General features: G+C 41.9%; 1 protein-coding gene across 13 annotated transcripts in view; it reads left to right on the top strand.

Annotated features, from left to right (window-relative positions):
- The window catches only part of MKX (mohawk homeobox), a 105,932-nt gene that overhangs the window by 26,692 nt on the left and 61,889 nt on the right, over positions 1–17,351 (top strand). For all 13 annotated transcript variants that reach the window (XM_084859119.1, XM_084859121.1, XM_084859129.1 and 10 more), the window contains one exon: positions 518–677. In XM_084859119.1, coding sequence (XP_084715245.1) covers positions 518–677 — 160 coding nt within the window. The remainder of the gene's footprint in view (positions 1–517; positions 678–17,351) is intronic.

The raw sequence follows: 17,351 nt of genomic DNA, 5'->3' as shown, positions 1-17,351 counted from the left end.
AAATGAAGGGTGAGATACAATCCAGTCTCTGAAACCTGAGGGAGTAAGAGGCAGAGGGAATAAATGATTTAAATAATAACTTGAATTCCTAATGCAAGGTTTTTTTCCCTGTTAAGCAATTGGTCTCTAGCACTTCAGTTTAATTGTACAATTTATACATTGCACAATTTAGCCTTAATCTTGAGGGAAGGATGAATAGTAATGTACAGTTTTCTGCAGTGCTTGTATAGCATGAAAGAAACTTGATATCTTTTTTCATACTGATACAGTGTGCATCTGCTGTTCGGTATGGGGTATATAATATATAACCCTCACCATGATGTGCCTCTTCATCGTGCAGTCAATCCACTTTCTACATTCTGTGGAGTGGTTCCCATGGCGCTCCGCTCAGATTTGGCATTAGCTTGAGAACGAAGGCTTTCCTTCCTATGGTGCTGAGAGACAGGAGGCTGTCATGAGTTAATTGCTGTCAAGCCATCTTGTTATAAATGGGCCTCTTTTTCCCTTCGTTTTGCAGTACCCGACAGAACAGTGGGAAGGTGAGGCACAAGCGGCAGGCACTGCAGGACATGGCACGGCCACTGAAACAATGGCTGTACAAGCACCGAGACAATCCTTACCCCACTAAGACAGAGAAGATTTTGCTGGCTCTTGGCTCCCAGATGACTCTGGTGCAAGTAAGAATAAACTATATGTCTCTGACTCACTTGAAGCTTTTCTACATGAAGCATTTATTGTGCACACGTGATTCCTTACTCACAATTGTTCATGGGTTCTTTAGACAATGTCATGATCCTCCAGCTCCACTTCTGTTTTTTAAGAGCAGTTCCCTGGGTTTTTTAGAGCAGGGAAAATGAGGTATTATTTCTGAAAGTGAAAGAAAAGGTAGTTTCCTACTTGTGTATTTGAGCTATTCCACTATAGCACAGTGTCACCTAGAGGTTATGTAGCGGAAAAGCAGGAAAGGAAAAGCTTTTTGTGTAGAGTTTGGATCTCAATTCTGCAATGAAACCAAAAGTAGATACAGCTATTAAAACCCTTATGTAAAAAAGCTCTTAATCTCTGAAGACTGGCTTGCTTGGTTGCACCACTGTACTAAGTGTCCTGGGCCCCATCTACACAGAGAAGGTTTCTGAGGTGCCTTCCATCTAAATCTGGTTTTTCATGAATTTGGGTTTGGTCCGCCAGTGGCACACAGTCAGAAAAGTGGAGTATACATTACAAAAAAACCCCGCTTTCATGGGGCAAACAGCACCAGAAACCGCAGTACTTCGAGGTTAGGTGGGTGGAGTCCTGCGAGTAGAACAGAACATCATCAACAGTGTTGTTGTGGCTCAGCAAATGAGTGGAGGCTTGCTCCCCGCCCCTCTCCCTTCTCCTCTGCTCAGTGAAATGCAATACAAGAGATGAATTACGGCTGTGTAGTTTACCCCACACCTCTCCTCTGATCTCTTTAGGGTTAGGATTATTCACTGCCCTACTCCCCACACCAGTGGTTAGTGTAATGGCAGATAATGAGTTACTACCAAGTACACATGTTGAGACAACACCTCTGCCCGTGTCCCTCCTTTCTTGGCAGAAATGATAGTCAGTTAGGTGCCAAATTTAGGGAGCCCGTATTTGCAGTAACCATGTTGTTGAACAGCAGCTTCCATCAGCCCTAGCCAGCACAGGTAAGGGATGATGGGAGTTTCAGTCCAACAACATCTGGAGGACCACAAGTTACTCACCCTGTCTAAGGGTAGGAGCTGAATCTTCCTGGGGTTTACCTTTAATAGCCCATCCCCTTCCCCCAGCACTTTTCCCCACCTGAACTGGTATTGGAGCTTGGCTGTGGGGAAAAGAAGTTTGCATGGCAGACTTCAGGGAGAAAAGCTACAGAAAAGGGGGGACCTGCAATCCCTTACCCATATACCCCTGTTGTTGTTTCATACAGAACCCCTGCTTTTTACATCACTGGGGCAAGCATGCATTTCCATTCACTGAACTGCTGCTATCAGATATGCCATGATGTCTCGTTGGGGCCCCAGGTGTTCTATGTATGCCCCCCTCTCCTAAAACAAATGGAAGCTGCATAGCACCCATGTTTTCGAAATAACATCCCAGAAAAACTGCCATGAACTTTGAGTGCCAGAAAATTATCTTCATGACTTTTAAGTTACGCCTTGGGCCAGCACTGAACTATACCAGCAAATCAATAACTAGGTGTGTCTACCGCTGCTGTAGAGATGCATCACAAACATTGGTACTGGTCTCTTGTGCAAGGATGTTGGGTGTATCTACATTGCAACCAACTTTTAGAAACTGGTACTAGTTTGACTACATTAAATAATTCCAGCTCTAAAAATTGGGGTGACTTTATGCTTCCAGGTGAAAATATATAAGGTAAGACCAAATTCAATGTTTCCTTCTTGGAAGGAGAGAAATGACAAATCTTGATAAAATAGTTAAGAGCAGAGACATCACTCTGACAACAAAGGTCTGCATAGTTAAAGCAGTGGCATTCCCCGTAGTAACCTATGGCTGCGAGAGCTGGACCATAAGGAAGGCTGAGTGAAGGAAGATAGATGCTTTTGAACTGTGGTGTTGGAGGAAAATTCTGAGTGCCTTGGACTGCAAGAAGATCAAACCAGTCCATACTCCAGGAAATAAAGCCAGACTGCTCACTTGAGGGAATGATATTAAAGGCAAAACTGAAGTACTTTGGCCACATCATGAGAAGACAGGATACTCTGGAGAAGATGCTGATGCTAGGGAAAGTGGAAGGCAAAAGGAAGAGGGGCTGACCAAGGGCAAGATGGATGATATTCTGGAGGTGACGGACTCGACCTTGGGGGAGCTGAGGGTGGCAACGGCCGACAGGAAGCTCTGGCGTGGGCTGGTCCATGCGGAAGTGACTGAGCGAATAAAAAACAAGACCAAATCCAGTCTTTGACTTCACTTGTTTTAGCTTTGCTAAAGCTACTTTGGGATTGTATCAAATTGTGAACCTGTTGTAAAATGTCTTCTTATAAAGTTTAGGAAACATGGAACCTATGGCCATTCTTGGTCAAACCAGTAACTTGTCTCCAATGGCTGCAAGGAGAGGGAGTTCTAATTCAGCCTTCCCCAATCTGGTGCCCTCCAGATGTGTTTGACTACATAATTCCATGGCCAATGGCCATACTGGCTAGGGATGATAGGAGATGTAGTCCAACACATCTGGAGGACATCAGGTTGTGGAAGGCTGCTCTAGTGGGAAACCTCAGAGTAGTAGTGAGACTGCTATTCATTTCCAATGCAGCTTTTTGAAACCAAGGTTGAGGGGGTGCCTACAGAGTAACATTGCCTTCCATGACTATCTTGGCCACTTGGATAATGGTGAGACAATCAAGCGTCACAACAGTCTTTCTAGACTGCCATTCACAAAGTACAGCTTCTGTTCAGCTTCCATTTATTTCAGGGGGACTTACGTTAGAAGTCCCCCTGAAAGCACCTAAGGGCCAAATGTTTTCAACTCTGCCTTCTCCACCTTTCATGGCAATATATTCCTCAGAAACAAAATAACATGTTTGATAAAAGGACGCTTCCTTTCTGTTTGCAGATCTGTCTTAGTTGACAGAAGCATGTGGTCCAACAACAACAAAATCCTCCAAAAACACACACTAATAAAAGAATTCCAGATGCTCCTTCCACACTTTACCCAGAAATGCTGTCACATCTGTATGAAAACACATCATTCAAGGGAAAGGAAAGAATGAAACTGTAGTCCAGATCAGATTATTGATTACAAAGAACTGATCCTCAGAATCACAAAGGCAGAGCACGACTTCAGCTCACCCCTGAGCGACTATACAATAACCCTACTGCAGCCAAACCAATTCAAATTGACATTGATGTATCTATGAGAACTGGGTCATGTTTTTACATCTATTTGAAAAATGGTTCTCATTCCCCAAAGCTGGTGCATTCCAAATCACCAAACACTGTTGCATGACTGGCTTTAATCTAGCATTGCCAAGTGCCAGGACACTTCTGAAAGGGGCCGAAATACAATGTGTTTTCTTGATTTGTATTTCCTAGTCCTACATTCCTAATGCTTAGATTGGCCTTCTTCTCATCCCATCATTCTTCCCTGTTCCTTAATATTTTGCATTACTCTTCTTATTCAATTAGATGGTTTTATGTTAAATTGTTCTATCAAGCACTGTGTGTGTGTGTGTGTGTGTGTGTATGGGTGGGTGGTTTCAAGAGGTGTTCACTAACATTTACAAGTAGGGCCAATGTCCAGTTACAAAAATCTTAGTTGATGATTCATGCTAGTTTCAGACGATTAGGGAGCAATCCTTTGCATATTGTTTAGACAGAAAAAAGTCCTATAACTCCCAGCATTCCTCAGCCAGCTTGGGAATGCTGGGAGTTGTAGGACTTTTTCTGTCTAAACTTGCATAGGATTGCACCCTTAACTGATTAACTATGCAGAAATGGACATATGAAGAAAACACACACAATAGTTCTAAATTAATTTGAGATCATGTGGGCATCATCTCAAGACGCTTTCATTTATTTCATTTAAATTATTTAAAATATTTATAGGCTGACTTTCAGGGTAGGAGCCCTCCCAATGCAGCATGCATTCTCCTTTCTGCCTTGTACAGAAGAGAATTCCTCTTAGGGCACAATCCTATGGGGATAGGCGGCCACCTCTGAACTCGGAGGTGACTGCTTATCCAATGCAGGGCAGGAGAAGTTCGGAGGGGATCATTCCCTCCACACTTCTCCTGCCCTGCATTTGTGGCTAGACAGCCGATTTCAGCTGTCTAGCCGCAGGAAGGCGGAGCGGGGAAGGAGGCTGCCAGACAACACATAGGATGTGTCGCACCAGCATTTCCACCTTCCCCGCCCTGGAATGCCCCATTTTGGCCTCTCCGTGCTCCTCTTCCAAGCAGGGTGTGTGTGTGTGAAAGTCAGTTCCCGGAAAACCAGATATCCTATGGCCATCTAGCCGCTGACTAGTGGCCATAGGATTGCTCCCTCCATTCCTCTTTTAATCTGCAGTCTTTGTATTAATTTGTATGTTTTTAGAAATTGTTTAATTGGGGTGTGTGGATCTTTTTAGTCAAGTCAAGATGTGTTGAATTGATTACATATTGCAGCTTTAATTCATAGTTACTGTGGAGATGTAGAAACCAGATTTCCTTCTAACCATGTCCACTGCTGCTTCTCTTCTCTCCGTGCCAGATTACTTCCTGGCTATTTCCTTTATCTGTACCTTCCCCCATGTCACTGAATTGTTCTAGCCATCTTCTTTTTAAACTCTCTTTTCCTTTAGTTCCTTCCATATTATTATGCATGGAAGGCCATGCATTAATGCATGTTATGCATTAACCAAAATCCTCTGGAAAGTTGAAGTAGTGTTTTGCATTTTCCTGAGCTGTGGAAGTTTCAGGTAGTGGCCTTCTATGGAGTTTGTGGTAGTGTGTGTGTGTGTGTGTGTGTGCGCGTGCACGTGAGAGAGAGAGAGAGAGACAGACAGACAGACAGACAGAGAAGAGAGTACTAGAGATGTATGGCATTTTTGTAATATCCATTTATTTACAAGTCAAGAAAGGGGGGCTAGGCAAGGACCTAGATAAGTGTAATACTTTTCTTCACGGTCTCTAAAGGGACTCAGAGCAAAGGGTTTGTTCACGGACAATTAACATATATTTTAATATCTTAAGTAAAACAATAATAATGCACATGTAATAATTTTACATGTATAATCATACACATCACCAAAACAATAAAACAGAGCACAGCCCTCCCAAAGTTCGGTCTGGTTTTTTTTCAGGTTGAGTCCACAACAAAAATATAAATACAACTTCTCTTTGAAGCTTGACTTTTTCTGCTGGACAAAGAAAGAATCAGTCTCTACTCTGTTCACTCCAGCTCCACAGCAATCTTCTAAAAAACTGGATGTCAGGGGTGGGGTCCTGGGGTAGGACAGTGCCAATAAGGATCAGAAAAAACAGCTGTACAGCTGGAAACCAAAGTAAAAAAAGAAACAGCCGCGCCAACTGAATTCCCAACACGTTTCGACACTTGGTCTTTATCAAGGGAAAAGCTCTTGGAGATTCTTTTGGAGGATTCCCTCCCCCTTGCTTCTTCCAAAGAGCTTCCCATGGACATCTGTTGGCCAGGGTGAGAAACATCTGGACTAGACGGACCTTTGGTTTGATCCAGCAGGGCTCTTCTTTATGTTGCTTCTAACTATTGCTGGTAACAGTGTGGTAATAAGAATATATCAGAGCTGCAAGCATTAACGGGTGTATTAACCAACCAGGACTGAAATCTCATTCATACTGAGTTTGGAGTCAGACCCTTTGAGCACAGTGGGGTTTCTTTCTCAGTGAACATGCTGATCCAGCTCAAGTTAGTTGCTGTGACGAAGTTCCACTGAAAGCAATGGAACTTAAGTTAGTCATAACTAACTTGTTCCCATAGTTTCAAAAAGTCTCAGCTAGCTTCAGTTGGATTGGGGGTTTAATCTTTTGATCTACTCTGTTCACTCCAGCTCCACAGAAATCTTCTCAAAAATTGGATCAGGATCCAGCAACACAGGAACAATGTAAACAACCCTTTAAACAATATAAAAGAACACAAAGAATCAAAGAACTCATAGCGTTTGTGAAAGAAAATAATGATTCTTTTAAAAAATTCAAAAGGAACCCCCCCCCCCCCGCTAAACTGTCTCAAGGGCTCAAGGTCTTACAGGGAGGAGAAAACAAGCTTCTTCCACACTGCATTTTGGTAACTGCCTAAAATGGTGGCCACTCCCTATCTCACTCCCGTACTGAGTATGTGCAGGAATATTTCCATTCAACATTCTTAAAGAAAAATATACCAATGGGTTACATTCTCCCCTGCTAAACTGCTGACGTCCCAACAGTTATTAAAAATTACAACTTCTAACTGGCCATACAAATATACTCCCCTTCAGTAATTTAGAACAATACTGACATTTCATCACTACTAACTGAGGATCTTGATCTTGTGGAAAAATAGCAAAGTCTAGAACCTAGTCTTTTAATCTAGTGGGTTTGGTTCTATTCTTTCAGTCCTATGAGATTCTAAAGGTGCTTCTGTAGGTATCTCTAACATAGCTGAAGTTTCTTCACTTCCACTGGAGAGCTCTGATAAATCATCTGATTCATTCTGCAGTTGGCTTTCTGGAGAAAGTGAATATCTCCTAGGTTCAAACTCCCCTGTTAAGGGGTTTAGTTGTGAGTGAAACATAGGTTCAGTCTGTGATTCTTCCTTGTCCTCTACTTCTATCACTACTTCATCAGCTTCCTTCTGTCTGGTTCTGCTGCTAACTGGACTTGAGTCCATGGGTATAATTTCTGAAGATTCATGAGCTCTAATAAAACAGCAGGGTCTCAGCATATCCCTGTGAAGTGTTCTTATAAGTCTCTCTCCAGTTTCTGCTTGTAATTTATAAACTGGTAGATCTCCCTCTAATTCTTCTAATATTATATGCGCTACTGGTTCCCACTGATCAAGTTTTCGTTTTCCTCTAAGACTAAAGTTGTGCACTAATACTTGATCACCAGGATCCAAAATTGATGTAGTCACTTTGGTATCCCATCTTTCAGCCAGTTGATGCTTTACAGCTTGTTTAGTAGCAAGATCATAGGCATACTGCTGTCTTTGTCATAAATCCTTTACATACTGTTGATGTGTCACCACACCATGTCCTTTTTTTTTTTACTCCAAAACACAAATCAGTAGGCAATAATGTCTGCCAACATGAAATAATACGGGGACTCTCCAGTTGTGTCATGTCTGGTACAATTATAAGCATGTACCAGAGGCTTCACATATTTTCTCTAGTTAATTTTCTTCTGGTCTTCTTGTGTTCCCAATATGTTCAATAGGGTATGATTGAACCGTTCCACCGGATTACCTCTGGGGTGATAGGGTGTCATGCGTGACTTCACTCCAGCGATTTGACTCAATTCTTTGATCAATTCAGAGTCAAAAGTAGCACCTTGATCACTATGTATCCTCCTAGGAAATCCATAGTGACTGATAAAGTTGTCCCACAACACATTAGCAACTGTTTTCACTGTCTGATCTTTAGCTGGATAAGTTTGTGCATATTTGGTAAAATAATTAGTTAACACTAACACATTTCTTACTCTTGCAGAATCTGACTCCAAAGTTAAAAAGTTGATACAAACTAATTCTAGTGGAACAAAAGCCTGAATATTTACCAGCTGAGCTGCTTTTTCTACTTCAGCCTTCCTTTTAATACAGCGCTCACAAGTCTGACACTTCTTCTCTACATCTCTAGTCATCCTAGGCCAATAGAATCGGTCTCAAGCCAGATCTATAGCTCTTTCAAATTCCACATGGCCTATTTCATCATGAATTCTTTCTAGTGCTCCAGAGTGATAAGTATAAGGGATTACCAGCTGTTCAGTGGTCTCTCCTCTCCACTGTACCTTCCTATACAGGACTCCCTGAGAAAGGAAGAGTTTTGGCCACTCATGTAGGTACAGTCTTGACTCATACTCTTCTCTTTTTTCTTCTTCTAGAGTAGGTTTATGTCCAGTTTCCAAGAAATGAATCACACAAACAATATATCTGTCATGTCTCTGTAACTTCTTCCAATCTAATGGGTGAAAATTGGAAGGATCTGGTCTTTCAGGCTAAAAGTCTGGATTCTCAAATGATGCTGGTATGCTGTCTTTGTCATAAAGCAGCATACAACAACCCTGAGCTTCTAGATGTTAGTATTTCCTCAGAATTATCTGCTTCAGCGCCTATCTGTACTTCATAAGTTTGCATAATTGCCTTACGGAATTCATTGTTCTAAACACTCCACTCTTCAGGGTTAGGCTGAGCTCGAGAAAGCAGTCTAACAACACGCTGCTATTGTTTCAGATTTTCCTTGTCATCTAGTATAACTTCATGTGGCCTTCTTGATGGTGCATCTGCATCTACATTTGCTGTTCCAGATTTATAGACAATATCAAAGTTGTACAGTGACAAAGCTGCCACCTATCTGTGACCAACTGCATCCAATTTTGTAGTCTTCAGCACATATGTCATAGGATTGTTGTCTGTCATTGTTCAAAATTCTGCACCATATAAAAAATGATGAAATTTATCACAAATGGCCCATTTTAAGGCAAGAAATGCTAATTTATGAACTGGATAATTGTGTTCACTAGAACTCAATCCTCTGCTAGCACAACCAGTTACATTTTCCATTCTGTACCTGGTACAGTGCAGCTCCTAGTCCAGTGAAAGTTACATCAGAATGAAGAATATATGGAAGTTTCCAATCAGCAAATCCAAAAACTGGTGCAGTGGTGAGCTTCAATTTTAAAGTCTCAAAAGCATTTTGACAATTTTCATCCCATCTGGCAGCAAGGGTTTGTCTTCCATCCCTCTTCTTCCCTTTTCCACCCCCAGCGAGAGGGGAATTCAAAAGGTTTACAATAAGAGAATATCTGTCTACAAACCTCCGGTAATATCCAGCAAAACCTAAAAATCTGCTCAATTCTTTTATAGTAGTTGGCACTGGGCCACGTTGTAATAGCATCAGTTTTCTCTTTATCTGGGTGAATTCCACCTTGAGAAATCACATGTCCCAAATATTTTACAGAAGTTTGAAAGAGTTTATACTTTGAAGGTGCCAACTTCAACCCATATTCTTGTAGTCATTTCAGAACTTTCAAGAGACGCTCTTCATGATCCTCATGCATGACTAAGAAAATGATCAAATCATCTAAAAATGTGACTGTCTCTGTTACATGCATGCCATGCACGACACGTTCCATCATCCTCTGGAAGGTAGCTGGGGCATTTGTTAGTCCTTGTGGCATCCTCTTAAACTGCCAATTCCCAAATGCTGTGGTGAGGGCTGTTTGGGGGCAATCACTTGGCTCAACTTTTATCTGATAATATCCACTTTTGAGGTCCGATATGGAGAACCACTTTGCTCCTGCCAATAATGCAAATGTTTCTTCAGTTCGAGGCAGCAGATCAGCATCTTTTTGAGTCATGCTCTTAAGTTTTCTATAATCTACCACCATTCTAAGTGCTCCAGTTTTCTTATGCACCAACACCACTGGTGAGGCATATGGGCTACAGGTTTCCTCAATCACACCTGATGCTACTAATTCACTCAAACGTTGACGCAGATCTTCAGAATCAGAAGGTTATACCCTTCGAGTCTATTCTTTAAAAGGCACATCACTTGTGAGCTCAATTTTGTGTGTCACTCCTGAGACTCTTCCAAAATCCATATCATGCATAGAAAAGGTGTTGGGTGCTTCTCTATTAATGGTCTTTGCTATTACTTCTCTTTCGGCCATAGTTAGGGGAGAACCTTCAGAATCAAGGGGTAGTTTATAGATACTTTTTCTTTCTTCCATCATGGATGTTGGAATGGGAACAGGTTTTACTCACTCAACTGCTTGTCCTTTAGCAATGATAGTGTGAGGTTTCAAGACTATATTTCTTTCAGTCAAGTTTTTGATCTGTACTCCTATTCTCATACTGGAACTAGTAATCGTTACAAACTGAGCTGAGGAAAAATGGCAAGCTCACCAGGTGTTACTCCTGGGTCTTCCAGCAATATGGAACCTTCTTTCCCCACAGATGCTTGTGTAACATTCCTGACACAGTTGTCACTTTGCCTGGGGGAAGTTTAACTGATTTTCTTCCTCACAGGATCACCTCAGTTTCATCTTCAGTCTCTTGGCATGCTCTTTGACTCCATAAAAGGTTACTACAAGCACCTGCCCACACTTCTGATGAGTTCTTATTCAGAAAGTTGGGACTCCATTTTCTCTTACAATCTTCTACCAAGTGCTTAAATACACTGGTGCCTATAATGGCAGAGACTTCTTGATTCATGCATTGATCTGGGCTGAAAAGAACTAAAACTTCATGCTTACTGTTGGTCCCACAGGTAGCCTTTGGTAAACTTATTTCAAAGGATATAGATCCAAGATGTGGTACTTGCTGTACTCCAGCTCGTTCAATTTGCAGGATGCTACCAATGGACTGCAACTCTCTATGAAGTAGGTGCTTGGTATAAAAGGTCTCACATATACATGTCACTTGGGAACCTCCATCTATTAAACAAGAAACCTTGACTGCATCTAAATAGACATATCCATGACAAGGGGGTCCTCCTAGGTATTGAATTATCTCTTTAGTGTCTTCCTTAGCCAAATCTGTTTCAGGAATCCACTGACTAACAGCTTTACTGTGAGGCTCACTTTTGGTTTGGTATCCCTTCTGCATTAAGCACCGACTGGTTAGCTGCTGATATACTAATGTTGGGTTAGCAGCATTTTCACAATTTCACTGTAGATGCCCTGTTTTCCCACAGTTAAAACACACAGAGCCTCTTTGCTTTATAGCTGGCTTTTCTGTACAATTTTTCTCCTTACATCTGGCAGATTTATCTTTTAATGCTGTATCCAATCTTTGCTGCAATCTTTAATTGTGCCAGTTCCTGCTCAACCTGCAGAATCTCTCTCTCCAGTTTATTTCTCTGTCCTCTTCCTGTTGCTTATGAACCTTTTCTGGCTCTTCCACAAATTGCAAGCTCCTCTTACTCACAGGCCTTCCTCTCTCCTCACACTCCTCTCTAAGCTTCCACTTTTGCTTATTAGATTGTTGTTTTTCTATGGATCTCACTTGAAAAAGGAATTCTGCATATGGGACCGGTACAATTCCTTTGAGCTTAAGTTCTGTCAGCAAAGACTCATACCAACATCCTCTGAAAAACTGGCCTTTTATATAGCAGTCCAGTGCACTACTCTTTATCCCACCAACTTCTAGTTTCTTGAGCTTGTGTGTGTAATGTGCTCAGATATGCTGAAGCTGACTCTTTTATATACTGATGAGTCTCTGAGAACTGAGCTTTAAGCTCTGGAATACTTGCAACACTGCCATAAGCTTTTTTCAGAATTGTATAGCATTCCTCAGCATTTGCCTTGCTACCTGCCCCATGAGCTAAGTGCAATGCTGGGGGTAACAAACTTTCTATCTCCTTTTAGCCCTGTCTGATGTTGCATCATCTTCCAGCAATTCTCCAACCTGTACTCGCCAGGTGGTAAAATCACCTTCCCCAGTAGGTTTAGGTACATTGCCTGAAAAGCAGTTTAATGTAAACTTTATCTCTTTTGCAGATTCAGTTCCACTAGCCACTTTAAGTACCTGCTCCACTAAATACTGTTGCATCCCTAAAGAGAGACCTGCAGCAGGAGTGGAGGTTTCCACTAGGCCTCTGCCTGTAAAAGGAGTGCTAGCCACTGTTTACATACTCTGTCTCTTATTTTCAGGGGGTTTCACTGCTGGAGTTCTAGGGTCAGTAAAATTAACTCCATCAACATTTGCAAAATCCTCATAATGTCTGTTTGGGGCCTCTAATCCCTTACTCCTAACCATAATTTACTGTATAGCACTATCATGAACTGGTATAACAGCCCATTTCTGCTGCAGCTTTTGCAGAGCACATTCTTCCCCTATACTTATAACAGAAGGAAAATCCTCAAACTCATACAGAATTATGTCTTCTTGTGCCCCCTTCACCCTCTGCAGATCAGTTATTTGACCATAGGCCCGAATGGCTCTTCTGATTTCTCCTGTAGTTTCTACAGGGGAAACTCCACTAACAAATGCAGTTCTAAGAGGATCCAAACCATATTTCATACAGGCATCCGTGACTAATAAAAATATTTGCCTCTGTACAGCCTTCAAGTCCCTGCTGTTCAGGTGCCAATTTTGTAACACTTTTCTTCAGGGTTGCTAAAGCGGCTCACAGCAAAGGCTTTGTATAGGGACAATTAACATATATTTTAATATCTTAATTAAAACAATAATGCACATGTAATAATTTTACATGCATAACCATACACTTATCACCAGGGCCCCATCTACACGAGCCTTTTACTCCGGGGCAGCTGCGAGTCGAGGTCCTTTGGGACATATGACACAATTGTCACTTTGCAGCCATCCGTGGTTTTCTCCCAGCAAATGCAGATTTCCAAGGAGGCATTTTGCTGCAATGTTTTTGGTTTGCTGCGGGTTTCCCGCTGTTGCAAGCCATCTGTCCCTTCCCCAACCCGACTTCGTATTTTGCGGTGGGCTTGTTGTAGGCGCTGGTAGTGCTTGTGTCGCTCAGTGATGCCCCTTTACTCCCCCGTCCCTTCGCAGCTGCGCAGTTACAGAGGCACAGAGAGATGTTTTCATTTATTTAATCACACTTTCGCACATTTTTGCAGCTTCGTATCTTCGCAATGCTTGCTTTTGGACTCAGTGCCCAAGGGCCGGGGGGGTCTTGAGGGAGGACCAATTTCACTCCAGCCACTATTTCAGAGCAATGGGTAGGCATGTTCCGCTCCTGCCTTGTGAGTGCAAACTATCATGAGGCTGGGGAACTGACAAACAGATGGCGTGGAAACAGAGGAGCAAAGAACATCCACATTTTACCTAATGAGGGACAGACAGACACTACAGAACCCCTAAAATGCAAAACAGCCACTGAAGTGTCACACCCCCCATGCTCATGGGCCTGCACAGCTGTGCATTAAAATATAATGGCAAAAAAAGGGGCATGGTGGAGTGTGTTGGAGAAACCTTTAGTAAATCGTGAGTGTATCACAGCAGAAGCTAATTCAAAGCTGAAATGCTGCGCAGTTGCAATGGAGAGAAGGGTGAAAGAGGTGCCATGTAGATGGGGCCCTGAACAATAAAACAGAGCACAGCCCTCCCAAAGTTCATGTGTGTGTGTTCAGTTTGAGTCCACAACAAAAATATAAATAAAACTTCTTTCTGAAGCTTGATTTTTTCCTGCTGGCTGATTAAAGAAACCATCTCTATTCCATTCACTCCAGCTCCTCAGCAATCTTCTCAAAAATGGATCGGGATCCAGCAACACAGCAACAATGTAAACAGCCCTTTATACAATATAAAATAACATAAAAAAAGGAACTCATAGTGTTTGTAAAAGAAAATCATGACTCTTTAAAAAACAAAATCAAAAGGAACCCTCCCTACCTACCTGTCTCAAGGGTTCAGGGTCTTACAGGGAAAACAAACTTCTTCCACACTGCAGTTCTGGTAACTGCCTAAAATAGTGGTCACTCCCTATCTCACTCCTTTTCTGAGCATGTGCAGGAATATTCCCCAGAATTCTTAAAGAAAAATATACCAGTGGGTTACATAAGCACGAGTTGGTAAATCACCATCCATTCTCCAAAGCCAACAGTATACTCTTTGGCGCCCTCTAAGGCACCTTTTTTGCCAGCCAGTTGTAAAAATCTTGGCTTCTGTCTCAGCTGGCAACATCCTGGCTCCCAAATGGTTCCCCCAGTGGTTTTATGTATTTATTTATTTGATCTGTACCCCACCTTCTATCAAGAAAATGGCACTCAGGGTGATAAATAAAACGTGATTAAAACAACAATAAAACAAATACATTAAAACACAGTTAAAGTGTGTCCAGTTGGAGTGTGTTCAGTACCAGTAGCCATTACTGGCAAGGTCTGGCCTACTTAGTGGAGTGTGGAAGCACGGCCAACAGATGAAAGGAGAGGTGTAAGCCAAGTGGCGGGAGGAAGGAGGAGAGGGAAAGGCTTCCTAATTTTATTTCAGCACCGCAAACCTGCCTGAAAGTAAATGGATAGGGGGGGAAATGGGCAACATAGCAATGTAAGGAGGGGTCCTCCTGGGTGACTTCCAAGTGTGGTAAATGGCCAGTACTGCAGGGTTTGGTAGAGCCAGGGTAGGTGACATACAGCCCTTGGGCTGGTTGGATGCATTCTGTATACCTCAGTGGTATCTGATCCAATGTTAGTCCTGCTTAGAGCAGACCCATGGACATGAATGGTGCTTAAGGTAGTCGCTTCAATAGGCCTAACATTGGATACAACCCATATGTTGTCTAACCCAGGACAGAAAAAAAATTGGCTAAAAGGAAAGGAACTTTTAAGAGCCCCAGGCCTGAAAAGGAGCACTTGGCCTAAGTAGGCCGAATACTGTGCCTGATTATATTCAGGCAGCCCTAGCAAAGCCAGTGGAACAGCATGCAGTACAAGTTACCAAGCTCCCTCTATTCTGCTTTAGAGTTAGAAACTTTATACTCCTGAAACTGCAGAACTAGAACAGGAAGCCATATCCGTCTAAAAGCCACAACCTATATTTATCTCGCCAATTAGCCTCCAATTTGGAGACTAGCAATTTCTCCTGCTAATTTGCAATGAATATGTCATGTTTTCATTTGCACTATTCCCACAGGGATGGATTTATTTTATTTTAAATTTGGGTCTAACCATTCATACGAATTTTTTTAAAAAGTCTGAACATTCTTTCCAGAAAGGGAAATATGAATGGCTTTATTGTTTAATATGAAGTTATTTGCCATAGTATGACTAATGTACTGGTTCTGGGCTTCTGAGGATCTCACAATATTCAGTTTTTCACAGGCATATATAGCATGTAGTTTACTTGGTGAGGGAGAGTATTTTTAAGTGAGTCCCCCTCTACAAGATCATTAACCTTGTGTAGTCTAAGATACCACAAAAATTGTTTTTCCACCAAACAAGATACAGAGTGGGACATATTTTATTATTGATATTTTCATAATTTATTTAGCTTTGCAGTTTGGAAAAATGGAAGAATGTCCATAAAACCAAACCTGAGAAACACATTTGCTGAATGGGACCACTTTGTCATTCATTCATTCGCTCGCTCGCTCGCTCACTCACGCACTCATTCATTCACCTATTTCTGATCCATCCTACATCAATACATCTCAGGGATGGGTACAACAATAAAAAGAATTCAACATGAAACAACTACCACTTAAAATCGGCATTAATCACCCAAGCTACAGTCAATAAGACCCAGGCTTGGGTAAAAAGCCAAGAACACTGGTGTCTACACCAGCTATTCTACTACAGTAGCACAGCAAAAGAAGTAAACTGAGCAAAAGCGTTGTAAAAATGTGGTATTCCCTTAGCTTAGTCAATCAACCTAACTCAGCTAGGATCACACGTATGCTTATTTTTTAGATTTTTTGATGACATTTATATCGTGCTTGTCTTCCATGATGGAGCTCAAGGCAGCAATTGTAGGATTCCCAAGAGATTGCCCATCCAGGCACTAATCAGAGGCAGACCTGCTTAGCTTCAGCAAATCTGCTGCGCCATTTGTCTTCATGTGAAAAGGTGTGAAGCATGTTTACTTCCTTGGGTCGGAAAGCCCTGTCCAGGAGCCTGGGCTGCATGTATACACAATCACAGGGGAGGCTGGTGGCTCCAGTGTTGGTGGGGTGGTGATTCTGCTCTGGATTTCAGTCAGAACCAGTCAGAACTCTAAAGAAGCTATCCAAGGTGCAGAAGCCCTTAGAGTTCTGATTGGTGCTGACTGAAACCCGGAGCCGATTCACCACCTCACTGACATGGTGCAGTGGAGGCTGGTGGCTCCAATCATTTGTTTGGGGACAAAGCAGAGAGGACCAAATCCACCCCCCCTGTTCCCGCCTCCTGAACAGATCTGATTGGCACTATAACTAGCAGTCATCTAACCATGTGCAAATGCAGCTTCCTACTTCTGAATGTGCAAAGGGCTAGACTGAGGCCAATTAATATGAGGAAAGATGTCAAATTTCTCAAAATTTTGAAGCCATGGCAGGTGCAAGGGGAGTGAAATGAAAATTGAAATATATGCAGTGTTTACTTTCTTATCAAACCTAAACTAATTTTACTGCTTTAACAATATAAGTGTATCATTTGTAACTGAGTTAGCATTGTAGTATTTGGCAAAGTTATGGAAATTTACAGAGCAAATGTATTTCAATATTTTTAGGCCACCTTTAAGAAAAAGAAACCAACCCTTCCAGGGTGGCATTACTTCCAGCAAAGCCCACTCAGGATTGCAGCCTCAAAACTATAAATGCCTTGGAGTGCAATATGCTATAAATGTCTACTCAGAATAAGCCACACTTTCAGTGGGACTTACTCCTACATAAGTGTGTATAGGATTGCAGCCTTAGTTTTGTACTCAATACTTTTGGGGGGGCAGGGAGAGAGATAATCTGTTGCACTCTATGCTATATAACCATGTGTATTTTAGTTATTGACATCTGAGCAGTAGGAAAAAAATAAACACTGAAAATAGAAACCACACATTTTACATAAAACAAAAGAAAGTGCATTATTTAGACTTGAAACAGTCTCATACAGTCACAGTAGTAAGGACTTTATAACAACATTGAAAACACTGAACTCTCTAGGAATTACCATGTTCTAATATTGTAGATTGTTTTACGTAAAAAATGTTCATACTACACATTCTGA

The sequence above is a fragment of the Heloderma suspectum genome, chromosome 5 (assembly GCF_057233095.1).
Source record: "Heloderma suspectum isolate Gila_16-S chromosome 5, 16-S_ref, whole genome shotgun sequence".
Lineage (NCBI taxonomy): Eukaryota > Metazoa > Chordata > Lepidosauria > Squamata > Helodermatidae > Heloderma > Heloderma suspectum.
The sequence above is the reverse complement of the archived record's forward strand: the minus strand, read 5'-3'. Positions and strand labels throughout refer to the sequence as shown.